At 36.3% G+C, this 26034-nt stretch overlaps 1 protein-coding gene and 1 long non-coding RNA gene across 7 annotated transcripts in view; one reads left to right on the top strand and one right to left on the bottom strand.

Moving 5' to 3' along the window:
* LOC122570624 (receptor-type tyrosine-protein phosphatase kappa) overlaps positions 1-26034 on the top strand; it is a 118864-nt gene that overhangs the window by 29723 nt on the left and 63107 nt on the right. For all 6 annotated transcript variants that reach the window (XM_043733183.1, XM_043733180.1, XM_043733181.1 and 3 more), the window contains one exon: positions 1147-1414. In XM_043733183.1, coding sequence (XP_043589118.1) covers positions 1150-1414 — 265 coding nt within the window. In that variant the 5' untranslated portion in view covers positions 1147-1149. The remainder of the gene's footprint in view (positions 1-1146; positions 1415-26034) is intronic.
* LOC122570634 overlaps positions 8755-26034 on the bottom strand; it is a 175058-nt gene continuing 157778 nt past the window's right edge. The window contains exon 4 of the long non-coding RNA XR_006317865.1: positions 8755-8835. This is a non-coding gene — a long non-coding RNA (uncharacterized LOC122570634). The remainder of the gene's footprint in view (positions 8836-26034) is intronic.

Genomic DNA, 26034 nt, shown 5'->3' with positions numbered 1-26034 from the left:
AAGAAGAATGAAATATAAAGGGATATTATTCGAGAGGTAGCATAAAATTTATAATATGAAAGAATATGCTTATTTTCTTATTTTACGCGATGAACAAATTTAGTCTAAGAACCTTCGCTAAGAAAATATGTACACAAAGACGATCGACTGTATCTTTTCTTAAATACGTGGCGTTGCGTCGCGTCGTCGATAGCGTTGCTTCACGTTTGTTGTCATTCGCGCAATTGTTTTCATTATAGCACACGCTCATCGTCCGTGTAACACAGTTCACTGCGTAGCTACGACACAATTTATTAAGAATGTTTACCATTTCAATGCGGAGAGAATCAACTCTTACGACTGTCTAATATTAATTGAAAATTAAAATCCTATTCTTACTACCACCTTTCCATATTATTAATTCATCATATATTTTATTATAAATAGAAATAGTTTCATCGCCAACATAGGTACACTCAATAATAGAATAACAGTAGAACACACAATTATAATTATAATTAAATAAATAGAATTTACTCTGCCGTGACTTCAATAAGAAAAGATTTGTATTAAATTCCACGTTAAACATCTTTCAAAAACGTTACAAATCGATGCCAACTTTTTACTAAACGTATGTGTTGTGACTTCTATATATCTTACACAGTTTCCAATTTTGCCAATATTAATCACGGTGCTCGTGTCTCATTACGACATCGATGAAATCTCGAAAAGTTTCGTATAATACGTTTACCGACAAAAGTCAATAGACATTATGAAATAGTCGTCGATCAGTTATCAACGAATTATCAGCGATCTAATTAACGAGTCATTGGCGAACCTATTTTGCGACCTATACATTGTACGAGCGTCTCGGCGAATATTGTCTGTACATTAATTTATTTAATTATTTTTAAATACATTGGACGGTTTCAACAACGAGCAATCTCGTCATTAAAGTCCTCTACAAATTGGTAAAACTATATTAAAGTTAAAAACCATATAACTGATCGAAATGGCTTGGAAATTATAGATAAAAGATATCGATTACTAACATTTCTTAACTTTTGTCAGTAAAAGTTGTCTACGATAAGCGTTGAAATAATGTCTCTCGAGTCACTGTACGTCGATACAGTTTAGTAACAAGCACAATCCTATTTGTTTTTACAGAAAATGTCGTCGCTGCGAACGCAGTCGACCGGCGGTGGCGTCCTCGGTTTAAGCAGCGTCGGTTCAGATCGTACCGGTGCCACCTCGACCGCTGCCGGTTCTCATTCACATTCGCACAGGAAGCACCATCATCATCACAGAAGCAGAAGCGCGCCCAGAGCGCCGGAAAAACCACCGAGGAAACGTCATCTTAATCCTGGCCACAGCCTCGCTTCCATTCCCAGCCAGATTAAACTGTCGATGCTGAACAGCGGCCTCATCTCCTTCGGTAAGTCCTTCTGTGATTCTCCTATAGTTCGATAAAATTCGCTTGTATAAAATAAATCGAGCCAATCGACGCTACAAATGATTTCTGATTCTGCGCGATTATTTCTTACACGATGAATACAAAAGGTATTTGTACATCTACACATTTCTACATTTATCATTGTATTTACGTACCAGTGAATTAGACGTTATAGTAAGTTTCGTATGATTCGATGGTATTTTTATACGGTTGCAAAAATTTAATGTTACTTGGAATCTTTTATTTTTCCATAATCCTCCCCTTCGGCTTAGGACGTACTTTTCAGTTACATTTCTCTTGACATTTATTTATCGTCTACTTTCCCAACCGTCAAGCTTAACATGTCTCGTACTTAACATTAAACCCACAACCTGTAACTTTAAATTTGGCTTTAGAAAATAATTTTTATATTCCTTATTCTCCATGCTTTTACTAGTTAGGGTCTCTTAACGCCTACACTTTCGTGGTGTACAAATCCGAACAGAATGTAGCGTCTTATAGATGAAGTCGTATATTTTTCGTCTCTTGAAGGTACTTGAAATTTTGCGATTGACGCGTGAGCTGAATTCCGTCTAACGACGCAACCAAAGGTGGTTTCAGATTATTGTAACGTAAATAGACGTAAATAGGAAGCAAATGTTTTTCTAGGTTCTCGACTTGGCCGTTTTTATAGTCACCGGCACAAGTATGAAATTTTAATAATAAAAAATTTGCTACTATGGAATTGAAATTTAAAATTTAATAAGCTTCGTTGGAAGATAAGGACGTTTACAAATATCTTTCAGTAGCCGCTGTGTTTGAAATAAATAATATATAGAGTGCGAATGTTGATGCAAATTTATATTTCTGCGAATAGAATTAAAGAAATGGAACTCGAGCTGTTAACCGAGGAGGATGAGTTAATTCGAGTCGTTCGAATTGCTAGTATTTTGAATTTGAAGAATTTTTGCTGTATACAAATCTTTTCAGTGCATTTTAAAGAATCTTCTGCGGATTCTAAGAATTTCGGAGAATTTGTTCGATGCATATCGATGTGTTCTCGAAGCATTAGCTGCATCCAATGATGGATATAATTTATTTTTATTCGAGTTCGCCACAGGATATGACTATGTTTAATTTCCTACTTCTCTTCGAGGATGCTGACATCTCGTTATACAACGAGTTTGAAAGTTTACGATGCGTTTATGGGCCATGCTTGTCCGAGATGATGAAATGACTCAACTATGCCGCGTGTAAGATCATTTTGCGATAATAAAAGCCGCTCCACGTGTATAAATACTTTATGTTCTTGTACTAACACTTGACGGATGATAAATGTTTGCTATCTAAACTTTATTAATTTCTACTTTCCCTCGCGATTATGGTTTTCCCCCATAGTTATACCTTATCTTATTGTTTCGCTATAAAATGTTACAAAGTTGATTAGATTGTCGGTAGAAATTATTGCGTCCCAATACTAATAAATTATCTTAATAATTTTTAACGATGACGGGCTAATTTTAGTGATAAGTATTGGCCAAACCTATATTATTACGATTACGAATAGATGATTATAGAAAAGTAAAAAATGGGTGGGTTGCATAAATTAATGAATTTCTTTGATTAAATAATAATCAACTGAATTATAAAATATTTATTATAAAACGATGGCACCTTTATTCGAAAAGTATTAATGTTACAATTACAATAGTCTCTTTGATTAAATAGTAATCAACTGAATAATAAAGTATTTATGATAAAGCGTTGGCACGTTCATTCGAAAACTATTAACGTAATTAAACGATTCGTTCGTTTCGAGAAAGTAATCTTCGAAGATTCGTATAGATCGAAAGATTTCCCTAGGAAAATAAAATACGATGGACGTTTAGAAATTGATATCAGCCGAAAGGATTAACAAGCTACGAATCGAAAGGATGTGACAAAAGAGGAGACACGACGAATTTCGTATTGTGGTCTTAACAAGTTCGATTTGTTATATGGGAATTTACCGTCGCGTCGGCGTGAAAGGAAACGGACAGCGAAGAGAGCGGGACTTTATAAAGTTCTGAAAGGATTTCTTTTTCTTCGTTACGAGTATTGGGCGCGAGGTAAAGAAGATCTGTAACTTGATTCGATCAAGCACGCCACTTCACCGGGGCTTTTCCAAGCGTTTTAGATGCTTTTAGCCCAGCTCCTCTAGCCTTCTCGTTTTTCACGTTTCGTTTCATACAACGTTCCTGTCCACCGCGTGAAAATGCAACGCGCACTAAATCCACGGTAAAGGAAACTGGATGCGAATTATCATCCTTCTCGAACGTCCCAATCTTGACGTTCCTCGATTTTTCATCTTACACAATTTTATTAAATTCTACTCCATTTCAATTCTCATTCTGTTCGCTTACGTATGGAAGAACTGTTATTACGATCGAGTGCAATTTGTTATTTTTGCGCGAAATTTAATAATTAATTCGTTTCAATAAAAAAAGAAACGAACGTAGACGATAATTCTAATTGGCGATACGAAGAAAACGATGGATCAACGATCGAAAACCAGGGCTACTTTGTAAAATTGTAAATCATCTTTGAGATATTTGAGATCTCTTTTTCCTGTGTCACGCTATTAACTGTCAATAAAGGCGGTGGCAATAAATATCCGTTTAGAAAAGCGATATCCTATTGCGAGTGGCGACGTACGACGTTCTCGAATCTCGAGCTCTTAAATTTATTTCTAAGCCTTCCACCGATACACCAGATAGCTCGCACTTGCAGGGATTTCAGCGTAACACCGCTACAAATAGCCAATGCCTTCGAATCCCACCGAGGATTTAATTTTTTATTCCGGATTACAGGCTGTTTCACAGGCAATGTTATTGCTTCTCTTTTCCGAAAATCAAAACTGGTATACGTGTCGTCTTTTTTCATTTTTTCCTCTTTCCTTTTCTTTTCGAGGGAATTCGTAGTTCTAATTAACGTAACAAAGAAAATTGCGCCAGTTTTTCGAACGAAGTTCTCGAAGCGAATTGTACGATATCATCGATCTTTTGTTATACTTTTCTTTTTCTTTTCTTCGTATGGTTACGTTGAAGTAAATGAATAAATTCCGAAAACTTGCTCGTAATAAAATTTTCTATAAGAGTAACGTTTACAGGAAAAGCTTACACAGAAAGAAATAATATTTATTAAATATCATCGGTATTATAGAAATGTACATGTAAAATGTAATATTTCAGTGTTTCAAGTCCAAGGAAATGAACGTAGAGAAATATAATATTGGAATTAAATATTTTTATTCGAAGGAAACAGATATAGGGAAACATACGGGATATTTTTCTATAAAAATAGTCAGGATAAAAAATAATCTTGACTTTGAACGAACTGTTTCCACAAACCTGGAATCCAAGAACTATAACTGAATTCACGTCATCACGTTGTCATTCGTTCGTTATTTTCGACCAACTTCTACAAATTTCTTCGTCGAATCTTTACGAATTCGTCGTGTTGTATCTATGAAAAATCGTAGCAATTCCAAGTTAACGATACCACCAGAATGTCCAACAACGCGAGAGAATAATAGAAAAAGAGTGGGTGGTTGGGTTGCTCGAAACGGAATTCGGAGATTAGCGAATCGGAAGAGTTAAGCCGAGGCATAAGTCCTGCGTTTTATCACGTTTGTTTTGGTCTGCGTCGGAAAAGCGAATTTCAAATACTTCCTGTCGCAAACAGCCATCGTAAATTGCCCTCGAATCCTTTGATTTAATCGGCTGGATCAATAAAGCCTACAAATCGTATACTGAGCGTGTCGTCGCAAGGATCTCCCTATACAATCTCCTTGTACCATAACAGAAGATTACGTACAGGGTGGCAGAAATCGAAGATGAATAAGATATCATCGCGGGTTAACGTTGGCACTCGTCGTTGATGTTACTGCGAAGTAGCAATATCGAATGATGTCAGCAGTGTGCGCTATAGATATATCGTAGTTAAGTGTATGGTTGTGCGAAAAGTTTCTTTCGTTTCATAAGGTGATAATAGATGAACAACAATTTCTGTTTTATATTATTTTATTGAATCAGGTGTGATCCATTTCGTTCTATTTTTATTATTATGTTCGCGCATAATTCAATAAACTAATATAAAACGAAAAACATCGTGCGTCTATTATTTCCTTATAAAACGAAAGAAACATTTCGGACAACCTAATACTTGACTACATAGGAAAAGTTCGTGGAGAAAGTTTGTCATAAATTTCTCATAAATTATAAGTGATTATTTATATTCTTATCTCAAACCTATTTGAAAATTTTCTATTCAATTCACATGACGACGTATCAAAGATGAATAGATTTATAACTTTATAATAAATTTCTTACTCTTTTCATATAGTTTTTTATTACTCTGTTTATACAATAAATGTGTTATGAATTCTTTATGGCTTTTGTAATTACTTGTAATATTTTTATTTTATTCCGCCACATTGAAAAATCATATCTACGGCAGCTGTTGTTGCGAATACGAAGAACTAATTTTACGTTATTAACAAAGTTAATGGAAAATTTAATATGCATATGTAGGTGCAAAATTCGACAGATTTTGAAAACAATTGCAAGCTTGTCGCTATAGCTTTAATAAATCTAACAAAATATGTACTACCCTCTCACTCGTTAAGTCCTCATAAATTTCCTAATTCATCTTAAATTTCACATTTTCCTGGTAATAAGCATCCTTCGAGTAAAAGATTCTTGTATGCGGACGTGGAACACCGATTATTGCGTTCTGCCGAGATACAACTATATTAGGTTTCTGACACGCCTGTTTCTCCTACCGGAGTGCTTTATAACGTCGTATTTCATTTCGAGACGCATACGTACCGTTCAGTATGCATTACGTAGTTACCTGGTTCTGGTGGCAGACGGCTGCTGGATACAAACATATTTAGCATTGTAACTTCCTAACGAAAAGTTGAATTTGAATTTCTACGGCTGCGTGAAATCCGCGATTGCTTTGCATACGCAGAGTCTGCCTCAGCAACTCTGTCGTTGGGTACTTTCCACGAACACGTTCTCGATACCAGATCACCGTGTCTTTTTTTAAAAATTCGTCATATGCAGTCTACGGATTTATTCGTGTATTTATGGAAAATCTGCAGATTCGCAAATACTCAGAGTGCGCGTAATACGAACATGGAAAATTTCGAACACAAGGATGGAAAATTTCACAACAGTTAAAAAAATGATCTTACAAAACAAACTTATCTTCGTCGATGCTTGAAAGTTATGGTATCGGGTGCATAAATTAATCGTCAAATATCATCCTAGATTGTTCATTTCGACAGGCGCGTACTTTTCACGCCACAAAACTGACGTTCGTGTTCTAAAATTAAAGGATCGCTTTTTTCCCTCTTTCCGCTTCTTCGAAATTTACCGCGTGTCAGTATTTGCGAACGTGGCTCGCTCGTGATTTCACCTTCTTTCTTGCCGTGTTCTTTTTAACAGAAAATGATTTATCCGAGGAAAACTGTACTTACAGACTGTGTTGCGACCCCATTCGACGACCTAATTGACGGCTTCTCTTGCATGTGATACTCGTTCTACTTTGCATTTCACTGCTTCCTGTTGTGTTCTTTCTCTCTTTTTCTTCGATATTTATTTGTTCGTCCATCGCAAAAAGCGAAACACCCTCTCGCGCGATCTTAAATTTCTCGCAAGTTTTCTACCTTTAGTCTTGATCGCAGAGCCAGAACGAGTTTTATTATTTAAAACGTTGTACGAACCGCTGCGTGAAATGCTTTAAACAGATATTTCTCCCGCTAAATGTTACAACGAGGAGTCATACTTTGGATATTTTGAATATCTTCGCGTATTATACGTATTCCGTGTATTTTTGCATCTCTGAATTTCCATGTAAGTGAAGCGAATTTCTATAGAGAAAGCATCAGCTTCTTCTTGATGAAAAAAAGATTTGCAGTGATGTAGAGTTTCTTTGAAAATTTCGCCACCACTGGCCTGCTTTTAGATCGCGCTTCCACGTAAGCTCAACGTGATTCAGATTCAATTACAACGTCATGGCACAGAATGCAAATTGTAAACTTCATTGCTGTCAGAATGGCGTACGCCAACAGTCGCGAAATATGTGCAGGAAAAGTTGCAAAGTTTTCTCGTGACACAATTGATTTTGAAAGTCGACTTGCCGTACAAAAATCTTAGATCACGCAGTAATTGAAAATATATAATATCGATCGATTAAAAATAATTAATATTTTAATCCAACAATTAGCGATAGTTCCTGAAAATTGAAATAATAATAATAATAATAATTTAATATTTTGTGCGATCTTCTTTCGCTCTTTCGTAAAAATATCAAATCTCGTATTTTTAAATATTTCGCGAATCTGATTTTTATTTTTTTCATCTCTCTTTCGCTTTTCGATTCTTTTATAAAACTGAATGTAAATGATAATAAATATAAATTGATAATAACGATGTACAGGTGAAAAATATTAATCAGTTAGCCAATGGAAATACCGTATTTCAAATAAAATCGAACGAACTACTGATGGATTACTGGGCTCGTTCTTCTCATGCAAAACTCGCATTAACGTCTAAATTTTCGTCTGCGTCTCGTGAAAATTAACTTAATGGAATATTACCGTACTTTCCGATCCTCTATAAATATTCGTCACGTTACGTAAAAACGGCATACCGTGAATTCAATCCACGGTATTTTCGTTTCTTCGAAAAAGAAAGTTCTGTTACTGAACAAAAATTATAATTCACGTAATACGTATCTAACACGTATATTTTCGTTAAAAATTACAATTCCGCGGAAAGAAAATATTTGTTGAAATGAGCCATCATTTTTCTTTACTTCCTTTCTTGGCGAACAAGGTATTTTATGGATTATTTACAAATTACCGTGCCTTTTTTTTCAGGAAATAAATTTAATTCGATTAGAAAGAATAAAAATCTTCCTAATCAAACGCGTATATCAGGTTTATCGTTAAAAATCAATTTTCCACGATTTTTGCCAGTGTCTTGTTTCTAAAATGTTGGCGCAATATAATAATTCAATTGATTTTCTGTATGAACAACCTAAGAAAGAGATCTCGTAGAATATGCAAAATATTGATGGTCATTGCGCAAGGAACACGATCGCACTCGTTCTATTGCAATTGTTGGAGTAATTTGTCCATGTCTTTTTTTTGTCGACCATTGAGATATGTAAATTCTTTCAAATGGATCGCAGTTTGATCCTATCATCCGTCCAAGGTTTATTTTGAATAGCAACGAACGATGGATGTGTCTGGTCGGTATCCGGGTTAATCCACTTGGGCTTCAATTTCTATTCTTAAAGTTACCTGTTCCTCTCCCTCCTACGCTCTCCACCTTCTTGCCTTTAAAATCATTGTTGAATCAGTTCTTTGTATCCTGTTTGTATTAAAAGAAAGGAAATTCTTTTATTAGTATTGCACGAAATATTACGATATAATAGATATTTAATAATCTATAACATAGCTATCGTACAATTCCGTTATACTTTGGCATCGGTAGAACAGACACGACATAGCAAGCAATAACAGGGCGAAGAGAATTATTTGGATTTCGTTTCTCTACCTATCAAATCATCAGTATATTTAAATGTTACTTAATATTTGACGTTACTGATATATTGAATTTTTTCAAAAAGTGTAATCTCCTCCCATTCTTCCAACAATTTCCCTTATTTCGATAAAGAATTATATATAAAATTTAAATAATATTTTGATTTTGCCAGCGTTTGATAGAGATGCTAATGTGGCTGCGTAATTTATTTAACGTTGTTGAGCAGGAGAAAAATTTTGATAGATTTCACGGTCGGATAAATGATGCATTCTGTGCATGATCGACGCGTTTATGCGCCGGAAATGGACGAGCAAGGTAATAGTTTGGGTTTTCGTACATACACATATACATGTGGCTATGTCGACATTGTAAAATTCGTGGATTCATCACGATCAATACTTTGTTAGCTTTTAATTCGTTCCTTTTTTCATTATTCATTCGTTCGTCCACTTGTACACCCGCGTGTCCGCCTTGGTTGCCTCAAATCTAGAGCAGATATTTCCATTTTACACGTCGTTCTATTTATTTTGGAAATTCTGTTGCCTGTTCTTAATTTCAACGAGAATCATGGCCATGTATTTCGGTTATCGGGCTTCTTGTTCGTTCTTCTTCCCAACGCGGACTAGTTTTATTATTTATTATTTTAGACTTTTAAAAATTACCCAATTCTAGAATAAGAAAATTCTTGGATTGAGATTTTTTTCTCCGCTTTGTATTATAATTTCATAGCACTCGAAGCCTTAGAAGTGAAATACCGGAGCATTCGAGTAGCTGATTGCTCGCAAGTACCGTAGTATTTATAACGTGCACTCATAGTATGTGCAAGTACTTAAAAATTTGAACATTTAAGTTCCCGGTTACGGAGTACTCGAACGTTTCAATACTCAGATACTTCGGTAAATGACTTCTAAGTATCGAATTTTGCAAGTACCCCAGCCTTGTTTAATCGCTCGAGTGTCTAAGTCTAAAAATATCTGAACGTTAAATACAGTTTGTATATGCAGTGGCTAAAAAAATTATTTGCACACCATCGCCTATATTATTTACATAGCGGGATTTACCTAAATCCGAGTATATAAAAAATCGTATTAATTAATAGCAATTTCGTCGTACGACTGCGATAATTTGATATTATGAAAATGAAACGCAGAAGCCGATAAAAACGCGCCAATGGAAAATAAGGACATGTGCAAATGCTTCTTGTAGCCGCTGTATAATCTTATATATATATATATAATCTTTTTTTTCCATATCGACGCGTAACTCATTCGACGCTAAAAGGTTAACGTAGCGTGCATAAAGCTCAGCGAGCCATTTGCCTTAATCAGCAACGTAGTTAATAAATGAAACATACTTTTACCAGAGGCACTTTCGCGTGATCTTTACGATACACCGTTGCACCGGCAGTTTTCTTCCGTTTCACAATTTTAATCAGAATAATGGGATTATACGAGGCAGAAACTAAGCGAAATATTAATTCGCAGATGCTTCCGGTATATTTGAAATTTATCAGCGGCCAGGCAAACGAATGGTTCGCGCCGATTGTAAATTCTATCCCCGTAACCTTGTTTCAAACCTTCTCGTTTTCATGTCGGTAACGCAGACAGCGACACAGGCAACGAGGAAAAAACGTTGCGAGTTTACTTTCACGCGTATATAAGAAACACGCTCGACATATTCTGCCTGCGTTCCCTGCGTTCCCTCGCTCGTACTATTTTCAATTCGACGAGATACACCGAGCCATACCAAACAGGCTGTCTCATGGTTTGATAGCCAAACTTCGTCAGTACGTTATTACGAGTATAACGAAGCGAAAAATGTTATATAAATGTAAGTCATTTGGAGGTTTGTTTCCTTCGCGTCGCCCTTAACCTCTCTACCTACGTTATAACCTTCTTTGTCCTAACCTCTACCACAGATCACGCGTTAATCCTGCTTGCTTTTTCGCTCCGGTTATTTCACTTTTATTTCGCCCTTTTAATTCTTTCCTTCGTATCCTTTCTACCTTTTTCTCTCTCTTAATTTCTCTATAATCCCTATGTTTTTACTGGCATTTCGTACGTGTGAGTACCTCCGCTGTCACGTCTTAATCGGAAGTGTTATTTGAAACTTTATTAAAAAGTTATGGTAAAGTTAGGAAATACAGGAGCGAGGGATTGGTTGAAACGTTATTATAAAAATACAAACTGCGAGGAAAATAAATCTTGATTTCCAATATTGCTCCTATATCATTCACGCTATCGGACTTTGGTGCGTGCGTAATGTCAAGAGAGAAAGGTATAGCGAGCTCGTGAACGTATTTGAACAGTTATCGTAGGAAATTTGTAACACGTCGTATATAGTCATAAAAGGTTTGCGTAAGTATTGGAATACTTTCGCGAGTCGTCTTATTATGAGGTGAAGTTTCGAAATGTACGAGAATCACGGTAAGTGAGAGAAGCGACGTGATATTACTATAAATTGATGAAATATCGTTTATAATACGCGGAGGTAGTTGATCGATATTTAAAACGTTGTCGTGCTTTTGAAAGATGGATTTTGGACCGACCACGCTATACAGTTGATTTATGAATAAACAAATACGCGAATAGATGTGGAGGCATCGCGTTGCACGTAAAAATATCAAGGGAAAATAACTGGCTGCGTTATGCGATTTTACGGTGGGACGTATATTAATTTTCTTTTGCGTGTATTAATTTCCGATATTTTGAAATAAATTTTTGATAAAAGGTTCACTAACGATGAATCGTCGTTAGAATCGGATAATAAAAGAAGTCTCTTTCGATATATCCAAATCTAAAGTTTACAATGCACAACGTCTTTGTCACGTCTCGAAACACCTAAAAAGTTTAGCAATTCCTGCGGGCAATTGTTCAACAAACTCGTATATACTACGCGTTGTCGTTGTGCACGGTGAACGCTGCTGTGCCGAACGTTTCAAAATTATGGCCGAAAATAAAATAGTTGACCCAGTGCCCGAGCTCCCTATTCTCTTCCCTTCGATAATTTCATGTCACTGGCACGAACACGCGACTACCTCCACTGAAACACGCGTCGCATCGTCGACTTTTCCGCCGCGTAGAGACGACGCGACGATGCACACGAGGCCAACGACAATCACGACGAAAGAGACGAAAGAAATGCATGTCGAGGTGCATCCTCGTGGGGCCATCTGCGATCGTGAATTATTTTTACACGCTACTGCATCTCGATATTTCGCGTGTGTGTGCGCGCGTGCCGTCACTTGTCTCAGGGGACGTTCTTACTTAGAACCGCGCCACGGCATCGGTGGTTCATTTCTTCTTCGTTGATCTTGACACGAATACGTACCGTAACTCGGTGCCATCGAGCCGTTGTCCCTTAACTGGCTTGTTCAGCTTCGTGTTGCGATCAAAATAAAGCGGCGGACAAGTACCGCGGGATCTTGACTCGTCTTAAATGCCGTGCCGGTAAATCGGCCGTGAAATGCCTGAACGATCGTTTCTATTTTATTTTATTTATTTAAAGTCGCATTCGTTTCTGAGCAGAACGAACGAATTTGTCATCGTATCTCAAGTACACGTAATCATACGGTCGTTCGATCACAGCGATAATTTATCCAACTTGTTTAATATGCCACTTTTGACGAATACTGGAAGAGAAGTGGTAAATAACTCGCCGTAACTTCTCGCCGTAAATTCCGATAATCCAACTTGCATAGAACATTTTTTTGCCAACCGTGTTTGCTGTAGATTCACCTGCTGAACTTGCAGAATGAACCTTTTTGCTTTTCCACGCGTTTCTCATTCAGGATGCCACGGATTATACCTCTCTTTGATTTCGTCTCAAAGGTTTCTCTTGATATTTCACAGAATGTAGGATAGCTCGACGATCTTAATAAATTTGATGTTCTTTTCCTCGTTTGTTGCTTTCCTACAACCGAAAGAAGTCGGAAGAAAATTCAATTACTCTTTTAATCGTGTAATAAAAAGAAACAGAGGGAGAAGAGAGAGAGAGAGAGAGAGGGGGGAGGGAGAGAATCCGTGTGCTTTTGTGAAAGTTCCCCGTGTTTACACGTAGAAACTACCGATTCCAGAGCAAACATTATCCCAGAAACGATATCGGTGCAACAATGTCGGGCGTTTTCCATGTAACACGAGAAAGGAAACGCGAGTATTCAACCTCCACCTCGTGGAAGTTGAAAAATTCTGTTTTCGCGTTCTGGTAGCCGGTGCACAACCCGGGGATCAGTCGCTAAACAAAAGGTTCACGATGAAAACTTTACTGCATCGCAGGAAATTGCTTCTGTAAACTGGAATGCTCTTCGTTGATTGTATCAATTGAAAGTCACCAAATACGAGAAGCTTACTTTGTCGTTGTTATTATTTCTAGCGCTCGCTCGTGCAATAACTTTTCAGTTTGCAATATTGCTGAATCGATTTTACATTAAATGTGTATCCGCAGACTACGATAAAATAATGGGACGAGTCGTAATTTGTAAAATTTACATGTACAATTTTATCTATTTTGTTGTCAAACTTCTTTTAGATGTCCCTTTATTTTCTTTTTCATGAATGTTGGAGTTCATGAGAAGCTTAAATAACTTTGACAAGATAAATATCGATACTGATGCCCGCTTTATATTTTACCAACGAGTTTCGTGGAGAATCTTTGATCTAAAACACTAATGCCTCGGAAACATTGTAACTAATTTCTTTGATCTCCTCGAAACTCTTAGATTAAGGAACCAGAGTTCGTGTCACGTTCTCATCATGGAATCAGACACCACCCCTTCTGAAACCTTTTTTCTTCTCTTATTATAGCGATTATATTACAATCGGTTTGTGGATTATTATATTGTATGGAGAATAATTGAATAACGCAATATCTATATGGAAAAATTTATCTAATTTTTTTAAATCCAATTTTTATCTACTTATTCAGATAAGTTTAGGTTCGATAAGAGATATTCTTCAAAACTTTATCTATATTCGTTTGTAATATACAAATAATTTAAAACAGAATAATTAAATTTATAAAATTAATGAAAATTAAATTTAGCAAATAATACAAGCGGCGATTAATTTGGCGTGACAGCAATAAGCGGGTAAACCAAGTTTGTGAATTAATTAAATAATACAATTTTAAGAGAAAATTATGATTTAAAAGTAATAATTAATTATAAAAATGAAGGATTATATAAATTGATTTTATTACAGTTTTAGTTTTCTTTCATCGATTTCTCGTTCTGTTTACACACGTCAGACTATCTCATTTTTCTTGCATGTGATTTCCATCGACTGTTCACCTTACTGGTCGAATTCATTTTTCCTTGTTATTCTTTACCTCCACATGCAGCAATTCTACATAGACGAATTTCACGTTCTTCTCGCGAAATATTCCTGTCGACTCTCCTTAAGTTTGAAATTTTCTCAACATTTTATCCATCACTCTTTCCCTCAGAGCTGCCCCGCAGGCTTTGCTTCTTGTATGTCATTCACGATTCTGTCTTTTTAATAAAGCAGCACACTGTTCTTAGATACGCCACTACCTCAGATACATACACCGAATCATTAAAAAAAAGAAACTCGAGCATACTCTCGTTATGATGTTGCATTATCGTTGAAATAAATTCAGAATTAAAAGGAATCAAGGTTCTTGAATTTCCTTGAATTTTCTTGAATTTCTCGTTACATTTTCTGAATTTTATTTTATTTTATTATCATAGCTCTGTTGTATTATATTCATATTTTGTTGCACTGATGTACTGACAGCAAATAATTTATTCGTAACAAATTGGTTCCGATCAGTTGATAATTTTCTTACCAAAGCGAGAGTTAAATAAATCGTAAGCTTTCTTAGTAAGAGCAAAATTTTTGCAATTTCGTAGAGAATATAACGTTCGGTATTAGTCGACCCTCCATTACCAGAATTGCATTTCCTTGGAAGAAAAGAAATTGCGATTGGGAGACTTAGGAGGCATTAAAATGAAATTGAACACACAACAAGTAAAATGTTTGAAATTCATATTTATATATAGAATTTTGTTATTTTTATTTTAATATTATTTTATGTATTTCAATATCCGGAACAATATAAATTCGCCGATTTTGTCACTCTGTCGAATCCACTGGTTTCTTATTTTTATATAAAAACTGTCATGAAAAATACGTGAAATTTAGACTTCCTGTATTCATTGTATATTTAACGACTGTCGTTTCACGATTATCAGAGGGTCGTCAACGAGTCGTCAACATTCGGTTGGACGCGTTCAATACGATGGTGCATCGCCCTTCAAGGGCCAGGTGTGCGATGTCAACGTCAACAACAGAAAATTTGCGGTCCGTTATTCCGCGGGTTAACGATGGACACAAATACCTCACAGATAATTTGCAACATTGATCGATTATTGTAGATTTATTAGTAGATTGGAACTGCAATTTGAAAAATATTTAGCGCATAGTTTAGCCATTACTGTTAGTTAACTTTTTCAAAGATTAAGCAACATATTAATATACGATATATTTGAATTTCGTAAAATAAAATAAAAATCGAATTTGCAACTGGATCGACGTTGTTGATGCCATCGCAATCGAGGAAGAAGTCGCGAGTGGATGCGAATGGAAAATATCGGAAAGATATTGTGTATAACGTACACGTGATCCGCGTTCTTTGCACGTCCGGAGGTGAAGGAATTTCAAGTGGCGGTGCGCGATGGCTCGCGGCTGGTTAAATGCAAACTTGTCCTGGTGCCAAGTAAAGCCAATTACTGCATAATACCGCCAGCTACGTTAGTAGCTTTTGCTGGAACGCGACAGGGAACAGACAAAGCCAGAGACCTTGCCACGATTAAGAAGCGCAGGCAAAGTGGCGCACAAGCACAATTTTCATAGAAAATACATGGCAGGTCGAGATTCAGATTTATCGAAATTTTGCTTGCGAAAGATGCAGCTATTCTATGGAATCGAATAAACGTTGTGGATTTTCTAATAGGAAAAGTGAACTTTTAGGGTTTAAAGGTTTAAGATTGTAGTTGGAAATTGTTAAAAATAATTACAGGTCTTTAATTTTCCGATGAATCCACAGTTTCAGGAATGCGTCACGTTTGTTCGTTCATAAAGATCGATTTCTACGCAACGATCGGCGTTGACAGGGTTTGTAAAAAGAAATTTCATTTGTCACTGTCTTAATATATCATTCAGAAATGTTCCACTTCACCGACTGAATTATTTATCGAAACGGGCACTCGTGAGCCCTCCGTAACAATGAACGTAGTTCAACATAAGATCTTCTTGCAAAACCTCGCGCTTTTTCTAATTCGTTAAATATGCAATATCGTTCGTTGAATATGTATCTACGTACGTGTATTTCCAAATATAGCGGACGTTGAAATTTTAGAATATAAAATGCTTTGAAAAAAACATCCGACTGTAGATCTCCGCGTAAAGCAATTTCTACTCAATTTTTGAGCAGGGAAGTTGCAAAAATCCACTAACGAAATATCCACATTTGTACGTAAAAAAAGAAGAAAGAAATACAAGATCGTAGCAATCGACTAATGGGAGAAACTTGATCGTATTTTCCAACTTTATCAATCTGTGTATACAGGGTGTCCCGTTTAAGACCGAACGCCTAAACGTCTGATTCACTTTTTAAGAAAGCGAGCGACGTGTCAAAGATCGTTTGAAAGGTTTTAAAAGCTTCCCGATACCTTTTTCATGAATCTTTTTACGTCACCGGTATTTTTTGTCAGGCAGCATATACTTTTTTCATTGCATCGTATAGTACGCGTTGAGATGCATCGAGATGTGCCAGTCGTACGACATCGAGACGACTGTGAACATGAAAAAGATAATAAAGTTCTGAGACGATGTTGGCACAGTAGCGAACTTTTTCTTGCCATGTCCATTAGCGGCGATGCACTGTTCAAAGCGAGAAATTACGGATCGCGATGCACTTTCTACCTCGTCTAACGCGATAGCTTTACAAGTTCCAGTTATCCGATTCTTCGTATATTCTGCACTGTCAGATTACCCTTGATAAACGTTTTCTTTCAACTTCCCGCAAGATAAAAATCTAACGCTGTTAATTCTGAACAATGCGCTGCTCGTGATACATGATCGTTACGTCGGATCCAACGATTAGGGAATTTTCCATTTAACGCTTGCGTAGCAACTTAGGAACAACGAGCTGAGCAGTCATCGCGCTGATACCACGAACGCTCGATCGTACGTCCACTAAGGATTCAACGTCTCTCGTATCGTTAACAACAAAGCAGATATTTAGGTGATCGGTTTTAAGTAGGACACTCTGTATATGATCTACTCTTCGACATCCTGCAGGTGTAAAGCTCCGCGCAAAGCACCCAATCCTCGATCAGGGAAGTTACACGAGTCGTCGTGATACGCACGGCCAGCCATGGAACTATTAACCCATTTTTTATCCGGCGCGCGAAAACTAGGGACACGTTGGTACACGAAGTGACTGGGAATGGCACTCATCCTTGGGAAAAGGATGGAAAAAAGATGGGAAAAGGATGGAAAAAGTGTCGGCGAATGACAAACAATATTTTTTGCCTGGCTCTACGAGGGGACCACTGAACGAGATCGAATGACATCTAACTCCCGCACTGCGTTTGTTCTTCCTTTTATTTCGCGCCGTTGCACTCTCCGCACCCTCGCCAACTTTGCTTTTACCCCTTTTTGTTCCCTGCTACTCTTCCGTTCGTGTTTCTCTCGCCTATATCCTGTGTTTGTTCTTCCAACTGTTCTTGTCGCCTGTTCCTCGTTTTTTTCTTCTTTTTCATCGTTCTTTCTTCCTCTGGCCGACAAAAGTTACGAGAAAATCGGAATTGCGGATGCTCGGAATCGTCCGAGGAGTGGACGCGGAATACTGAACGATAAATATCGAAGTAAGAAGAACGAAAATTATAAAATGTACGCATATCCAAAGATTTAGAAAATTGGTTAAAATTGTATTGAAAATTACTATCGATTAAATTGGAAATAAAGTTATTTTTAGCCCTTAATTATCGTCTATTGCAGGAAATTTCTATCGAAGTTCTATCTCTGAATATCCGTTTATGCATATTCGATACATTTGTGTTATATTCGTGAATGTTCATGCATATTTTCTATACATTTTCTACATTTCGATTTCCAGTAAATACACGGACAGGCGAATGTAATAATAGAACATGGATCAACGGAATCGAAGCGATTTCTTCGTAATTCGTAACGAAGAAACGATCGTGGAAATTCGTATTGTAGCGCGGAAACAGTATTTGAATTCGTGGCATTCGTGTAGCATTTCCGTAATATCTGGTTCGATGTTATCGATAACGGCGCACTTTGCGATTAAATACCGTTTCGTCGGTCGAATTGAATCCTGGAGAAGCGGTCGACAACTCGGAAACGCGAGGATTAATCGATCTATCGTTTGCGTAATGCAACAGGCCGATCTAGCGACCGAGTATGAACCTTAACAATGTTGTTTCCGGTGCTTTCCATTCACCGTGGCCTCGTTATGATCCGAGCAAAGCGATCGTTAATTTCCAGTCGCTATCGCATAGTTTTTATCGTTTTTAATCAAAATCATTTAATTAAACTACATCTTGTTAAACTGCAAGAATCTCTGGTATTACATTTCTGTCGCAAATAATATAAACTGATTTGATTAAACGCGATTCATTTTTTATTCGTCTCTAATTTCACCAGCAAAGAAGTTTTTGGTTAAGCAATTATCCAGCTATTAGATATCAAAAGCAGGGATCGAGGGATTAAAACTAAACGAGCCTTCAGTTACCCTTGCAACCACGTTTATTCTTATCCCAGGAATAAAATAGAATTATTATTATATCCTTCTAATACTACTCGTCCTGTTCAATGAACATCTCATCGCGAACGAGGATTATCGTGAATAGCTTTCGAGCGGAAAGTCGACCAAAACTTACGATTTTCTAGAAATTTTGTATAAAAAGAAACGCATAATTTGTGCATTTATTATTTTTCTATACGTTCGCCAATTTTCAGGATAATTGGTAAAATAAATTTGTCATTCCTCGTATCGAAGATCGTCTTTGTCTTTGCCCCGTAGAATTTCTGCTATTAAATTTATTCACCTTGGAATTTCTAATTTCTCATTGCCGACAAAGATGAATCGTATTTTATCTGTACATCATCGTCAAACTTACGATTTTCTAGAGATTTTGTATAAAAAGAAACGGATAGTTTTTGTATTTATTATTTTTCTATACGTTCGCCAATTTTCAGGATAATTGGTAAAATAAATTTGTCATTCCTCGTATCGAAGATCGTCTTTGTCTTTGCCCCGTAGAATTTCTGCTATTAAATTTATTTACCTTGGAATTTCTAATTTCTCATTGCCAATAAAGATGAATCGTATTTTATCTGTACATTATCGTCGAACAAAACCAATTTAACCAGACAGGATTCGTTTTCGTTAGTCTTCTGCTTCGCTATTATAGAAGCTTCTGGTGAAACGATTATCAGATTAAAAATCATAAACTGTGGACTAAATTTAAGCGATTTTTCAACCACTTTTTAGCCGCGTGTAGCCTTCTAGAAGTGAAAGAGAAAATTATTCAGCCACCAAAAGATATTCGTCGCCGTTGATAAATATCTCATCGCGAACAGTTAATCAGAGAAAGTTAGAATCAGATCGGGCCGATGTCCGTGTTAATTGGTCGGTCGGTTGCTAAACTTGATTAGAATCGTGATTAGAAAAGCAAGGAAGTTGTTGATTGAAGTAGCAATCGGCGCATTTCCACAGGAAAATTACTCGATTTTCGGAGGTTCACCGAATTTAATTCGATCTCGCAATCAGAGGTTGTATTATTGCCCGGGTCGTAACGAATATCGAATTAATTCGATTCTCTCATCACGTGCATGTGTGTAAACAGATGCGCGTGGTTTATACACACGAGGAAATTTCACTAATTAACAACAGATAGGTAAACGCGCACCTATCAACGGATATCCGTGGACCGGATTGTTTTATCAAGGTTCGTCGTGTTTGTCTTGATAATAATAATAATAACCGGAACATAATGAACTTTTCAATTATTCATGACAATGTCAGAATTTACGTACTACATTGTTATACCGTAATGGATGCAAGAAGAAATCGTGATATGAAGAACGCGGTAGTAAATCCTGTCTTTGTATTATGATTAAACATTCCGATTTATTTTGTCTCTCAAATTGAAAGTTCCGTAAAAATCCTTAGTCCTCTCTGTCTATGAGTACGAACGTGCTAAATTAAACGTAATTTCAGTTTAACCGAATTCCAAACGGAGAAGGGAACCGCAGAACGCTGTGAAAAATTTTAATTATTCTTCTGACGAAGCTTCGAATCTACTCGCGAAATTTAATTAAAATTAATCCAAGAAAATAGCTAGCCGATACTATTTCCCTGGAAGCTTTCTACTATACGCCTTTTATATTTAACTTAAATTAAACCACAAAAGAATATCACCATGGAAAATCTTAATTGCCTTTCGTTGAAGCTTCGTGTTTATTCTTTCGATTCGGATTGAATTAAAATCCGAAAAGAAAATCATCCAATATCATGTTAGAATCTGTATCGTTTTATTAACGAGTTTCTAAATAGAAATAGAAAGAATAGAATTTAATATCATAGATGGCTTTTGTTATTATTCTTAAGATAATCCTTCGTGCTCCTAATTTCTAAAGGTATATCGGTATTCGATCGAAACGTTTCACGTCAACGATGAAATCTACGTTATTCCTATTTCTCGATGTCGAATTTAATCCGAACGATATTTGTCCCGACGCTGGTCTCAATCACGCAGTCATAAGCTTTATTGCTAGGAGGGGGCGATATAACGAATATTAAATCGCGCGAATGAATACGCATTCAATTTGGTAATGTTCTCGTTTGTGGTATTATACGATCCTCACTGCGTGCTGCAATATGATTGCATACGCGAAACTGGTTGCGAGCAAGTGGATGTACGTGGACACGCGTGTTACATCTTCCATAACGCAAATACAAGCGAATTTGGCGATGCTTCATGAGCCCTGACACGCGACATTGTTCGTTTATTGCGACCGATATAAACGTTGACAATGGTAACATTTAATAAACCGTTCGCGACTTAAAAATATATTAATTTTCGTTGTTTCCTGTTGGTTGTAAAGGGAGGGATATAATCTTCAAAATGTCGAACGATTAAATAGCGTTTCCGTTTACGAGGAAATTTTGGCGAGGCGGGAGGATTAAAAAGTTTCGCGAACGAGAACTCTGCTGCGGTAGAGTTTATTTCTGGTATTTATATGGCGAAATGGTAGGGATGGAATTGCGAGGGACAATTGCGGGAAGGACAGAAAGACGCGTGTTATATGGTTGATCGAAGCATCGTAATCAGAAATTACTCAATTTTTGGATTTTCAAATCGCGGAATACGTTTTGCAAAGTTCCTGAAGCCCCGAATTTTCAAACCCTCGAATACCGAAACTTTCGATCTTTCGAATCATTCGATTCTGAAAATATTGATTTCTTAAGCATTGGAATTCTTATTAACTTAGTCCATAGTACTTCGAATTCTTAAATTCTCTGAATTTTTTAGTAATCATTAACCGTCCTTTTTGTTACCAAGAAAATGGAAAAAATGTACATCCGAAAATCTACAAACGATTCTCGCGATATCATTTAATCGTATTCAATTTCTCCTGAAAGTAATCGAATACAACTTGCATTCTGCCCGCGTTTCTTTTCTACAGCAATTCTACGAACTTTCTCCTTAATCGACGAAATATTATTTCTGACGTCGGTCGAAAAGTGCGAGTGGAAAACTCGCCTTGTTCCCTCGAACCATCTTTCCCGAGATCATTCTCCGTCGTTTTTTCGAATGCTGAGAATAGTCGATCCCAGGAAGAATCGTAATTTTCTCGGCCTCCATTCTCTGCATCCCCGTTTCCTCGCCCAATCTCTCACGAAGACAAAGACGCCTTCTTCTTTTCGTATATTGCCAGGGCAGAACGAAATTCCTCGCGCGGTGAAATTGAAAATACCTTCGGGTTTCTTCATTTTCAAGCACAAGGTCTCGCCTTTTCTAGCAAACTGTCATGGATCGTTCGATACTCTCTGCCCTTTCTCGTTTTCTCTCTTTCGCTTTTCGCTTATTTGCACGCTTGTCGCGCTAAAGAGGGATCAGGGCCATTAAAACGATTGCTTTCTTCCCGCTCGGGATTGCTAAGTTCTACGCCACTCCTCTTTTTTATTCTTCCTCCTCTTCCTTTTTTTTTTCTTTTTTCTTTCTTTTGGAATTGTTAACGATCGAAGACCGCAAGGAAAACATAGAACGTGATAAGTGTATTTTTATTGATTTTTATCGACTTTTAGTAATTTGATTGCCTCAACCCTTTGCACTCGAGAACTTTTTCGGTGGGGCGTAGCAGCTACTCCGGATGATTTAGCATATACGTGACGCGTGTCTTAGCGTAAAATGATTTTATATAGAAATTAACTTGCAAAAAAAAAATTATATTCTAATAATTTATCTATATTTACATGCTTGGAAATATGATTTTGTAATATTAATTTCTGTATTTTTTTTACGATAATTTATAAAGCATTCGCCGAGATGCATTCTTCGATATAATTGATCTCATTTTTCAACAGTTCAAAATCAAGTTCGTCTTCGTTTCAGCTAATTTCACTTCCTAAAACCATTTTTCAAGGGTTTCTGAACTATAATAATACTGTTGCCATGATCGTCGAATCCAAACTAACTTTGCAGACGCTGTCAGAACCACAGTTTCCGAGGCATATGGGATTCGATATTTTATCTCCATTTTAAAGTCTAACGCTTTACGTTTCCTAACGAAGAACATAAAGAACTAAGGAACCAATTTACCGACCAATATTGCACTCTCGTCAATCGCAGACGTCGAGATCTAACATAAACAGGGACTGTCGCTTCTCCCACGCTACTGGAGTTGCAGCATGGAACGCCGTGGCGAGGGAGAGTCTCCTCTCGAGTGCAAAGGGTTGATGGTCGAGTACTTCGGTATAACACGATGGCAAAGAACAGTTTTGTATAGTTCAAAGATGTGGATTAAATCTGGTTGAAAAATTGGTTATGGGAAACTTTAGTCGCAGCGACGACTATATTGTGGATGTTGGTGTATTTATGATTTATGACAAATTTAACATTGTCATTGGCAGAGACAAATAGCTTTACAGAATTAACGATAATAATACGATAATAAAATATGTTTTAAGTTACACGAAGCATATTATGGATTTATATTTGATTTATTTAAAGCTCCCGGTCTGTTGTGTAAAGTGGATTATGGAAACGTTTTTCATCGAGATTACACGATCGAAAGAAAAATACTTTTGTTACGAATTACCGATACCTGTACAAATAAAATATAATCAATTTTTTACTATATAAAATGCTATTGCAATTAATTTCTTTATACCTTTTTTAAAGACACCTGTTCCTCTATGTATGTATATATGACATTTACTCTTTCATTTCCGATGGGAATACATGTAACACGCGAAGCACCGTTCGAAACGATTTCATTTTACCTAATGGAATACTTTCCTACCTTTTATTATTTTAAAGTTATGCCACGGACCAGTTGCGTGGGACATTCTTTGCTCTTTAAATATTTTCGTTTTCCCTCTCTGTCTCCAATTTTCCAACCATTCATCTTATTTCGTAATCAGCGATATTCCAACTTCGTGGACTCTGTGTGTCGTCTTGACCAACCTGTCCACCGTAATTACCTAAACTATGACCTATCCTATCGCGTTTACGTCTAACATTCGAAAGCTTTCGGACCCTTGACATTGCAGAAAGTAACATTCAAATTGCAAAAATCCGCGACTCGTTGATCGTTGTGTTTGGCACTGTGAATAAAATCAACGACGTTTTCAGTCGTTTTATTTCTGTCTTTCAATAACGTTACGCGTTATTTCGTTGGTTAATTCTTTGAAATAAGTTACTTTCTGTAAGTTCTTGATAGGTAATTTTCTCTAACGTATCTCGTTAGGCACAGACAGACAGACATAGGATATAATTTATATTACGCTAGCGAATAATTTAAAAATTACCTAGAAACATATATGTATTTTTGAAATCAAATAAGAACATACTTTTAGCAACATAAAACGAGTTGGGAACGTTGTGAACTTTTGAAAATTGCCTCTCTTGGAAAAGATGAAAAATACGAATTATTATCTCTTTCTGCTATGGTTTTCAATTAAAATATGCTTTTTAATTAGCGCGTAATATTCTCTTTTATTATCCATTATTTGCAAGAAATTGCATACGTTTATCGTGATTCGTTCTGCAAAGTAATTAATTACGTTTGAGGTGGTTACCGTAGGTGGTATAAATGACGGACCAATTAGGTTCGATTAATCATGGCTGTCGATAATTTTCATGCACAATGTACATAATATTTCATAAGGTTTCTTTTATAGAATCTTTCCAAGAATTCCTTCACTTTTTTATTATTCCATTTAATAGCCATTAAAAATATCGTATAACATGGAATAAAAACTTCTTTTACCTAACATTTAAAAATATGTTGGCGTTTACTTTTTTGTCATAAATAAAATAGTATATGTTAGTTATAGTTATAACTAAAATACCTCGCAGGATATTAATTTCAGTAACATAAGGATTCAGAAAATTAAAGAATTATAACATTTTGATTTATATCTCATCGATCGTTTTACATTAAGTTACTCTGTGAAGTATTTATTTTAATACAATACAGATTCATGGAAAATTCGAAATTTAATAACATTCTGACATTCAGTCCTTTTTCAGTAATCCTAACGATCGTGTCACATCAAGATACCTTAACGTCTAAATAATTAGAACCTTCATTTTATTGAAATAAAAATTCGGACAATTATTTAAGAATATTTACGACATTTCGATATATACTTTCTTTTTTGTTGAGGTTTTTAGATGTATAAAGAGAGAGACGCGTGGATAAATTATAAGGTAGAAAAATATATTTTAAATACAGAAGTGAAACTACAAGTATTCTTTTTATTGTTTATTTAAATTTTACAATTTGTCCAGTAGGACATTTGGTAAAATATTATAGCTTAAATATACATAGCATGCGGATGGTTACCCCCAGCGGGGTACCATCTTCGTGTTTGTTAGGTTTATATCCTTTGTGAAACTACAAGTATGAAATAATAATTTGAGCTGGTGCAGATGCACACGCTATCAGTGTTACCCTATAACTGAAAAGCCCATAACGTCGCCCTGTCGGCTGTTTATGGTCTGCCTTCGTCCCAGTCTTTTGTCTATACGCTGTCGATGGCTTCGGTGCTTTAGAAAGCTGAAAAGGCCAGATGTAGAGTTTTCTTAGAAGTGGTGACCTTCAACATTTTTATATAATGATGGATCAACACGCGTATTAATGTAATATCAAAATTTAGAATTCACGATTTACAAGCTCTATACGATAAGATTTTAGAAAGTTAATTATTTGCTACTGGTCGGAGGAAGCCTGTCCGGTCGTAACCTGTAATAGCTGTTCGCTGCACGTTGCTATAGCGAAAGGGTTAATTGCCGTTGACCAGCACATGGACGTATGGTACACTTGACTTTGACGGTCGAATAACCGCACAAGGTTTCGTGACGTTCTTGTTCTTCATCAAATCTTCTAAATCGTTTTCCATTGTTCTAACTTGCATTTTTCATTGATTAAATTTTTATTGAGATGGGATTACCGGGGAAGAACCTTTTTCTTAATTTCTTAGAGAATCTTTCCCTGAAGATCCTCGAAGAATGGGTTTCTTGTCGATGAAGAGACCAATTGTTAAAAAAGTAGAATCGATCTCTGTCGTTAAATTTATTTAACGACTAAATCAAATTTAATAGAAATTAACTCGTACTAGTGACGAGGAGAGAAAATATGAGATCGTTTCAAGAGCGAGAAGGTACATGGTTCTAGAATGATTCAAATCAGATAAATTTCGCGGATTAATTATTATTATTATTTATTTTTAGTCCGTGCC

This window comes from Bombus pyrosoma, linkage group LG9, assembly GCF_014825855.1.
Source record: "Bombus pyrosoma isolate SC7728 linkage group LG9, ASM1482585v1, whole genome shotgun sequence".
NCBI lineage: Eukaryota > Metazoa > Arthropoda > Insecta > Hymenoptera > Apidae > Bombus > Bombus pyrosoma.
This window is presented reverse-complemented; position numbering and strand designations above follow the sequence as displayed.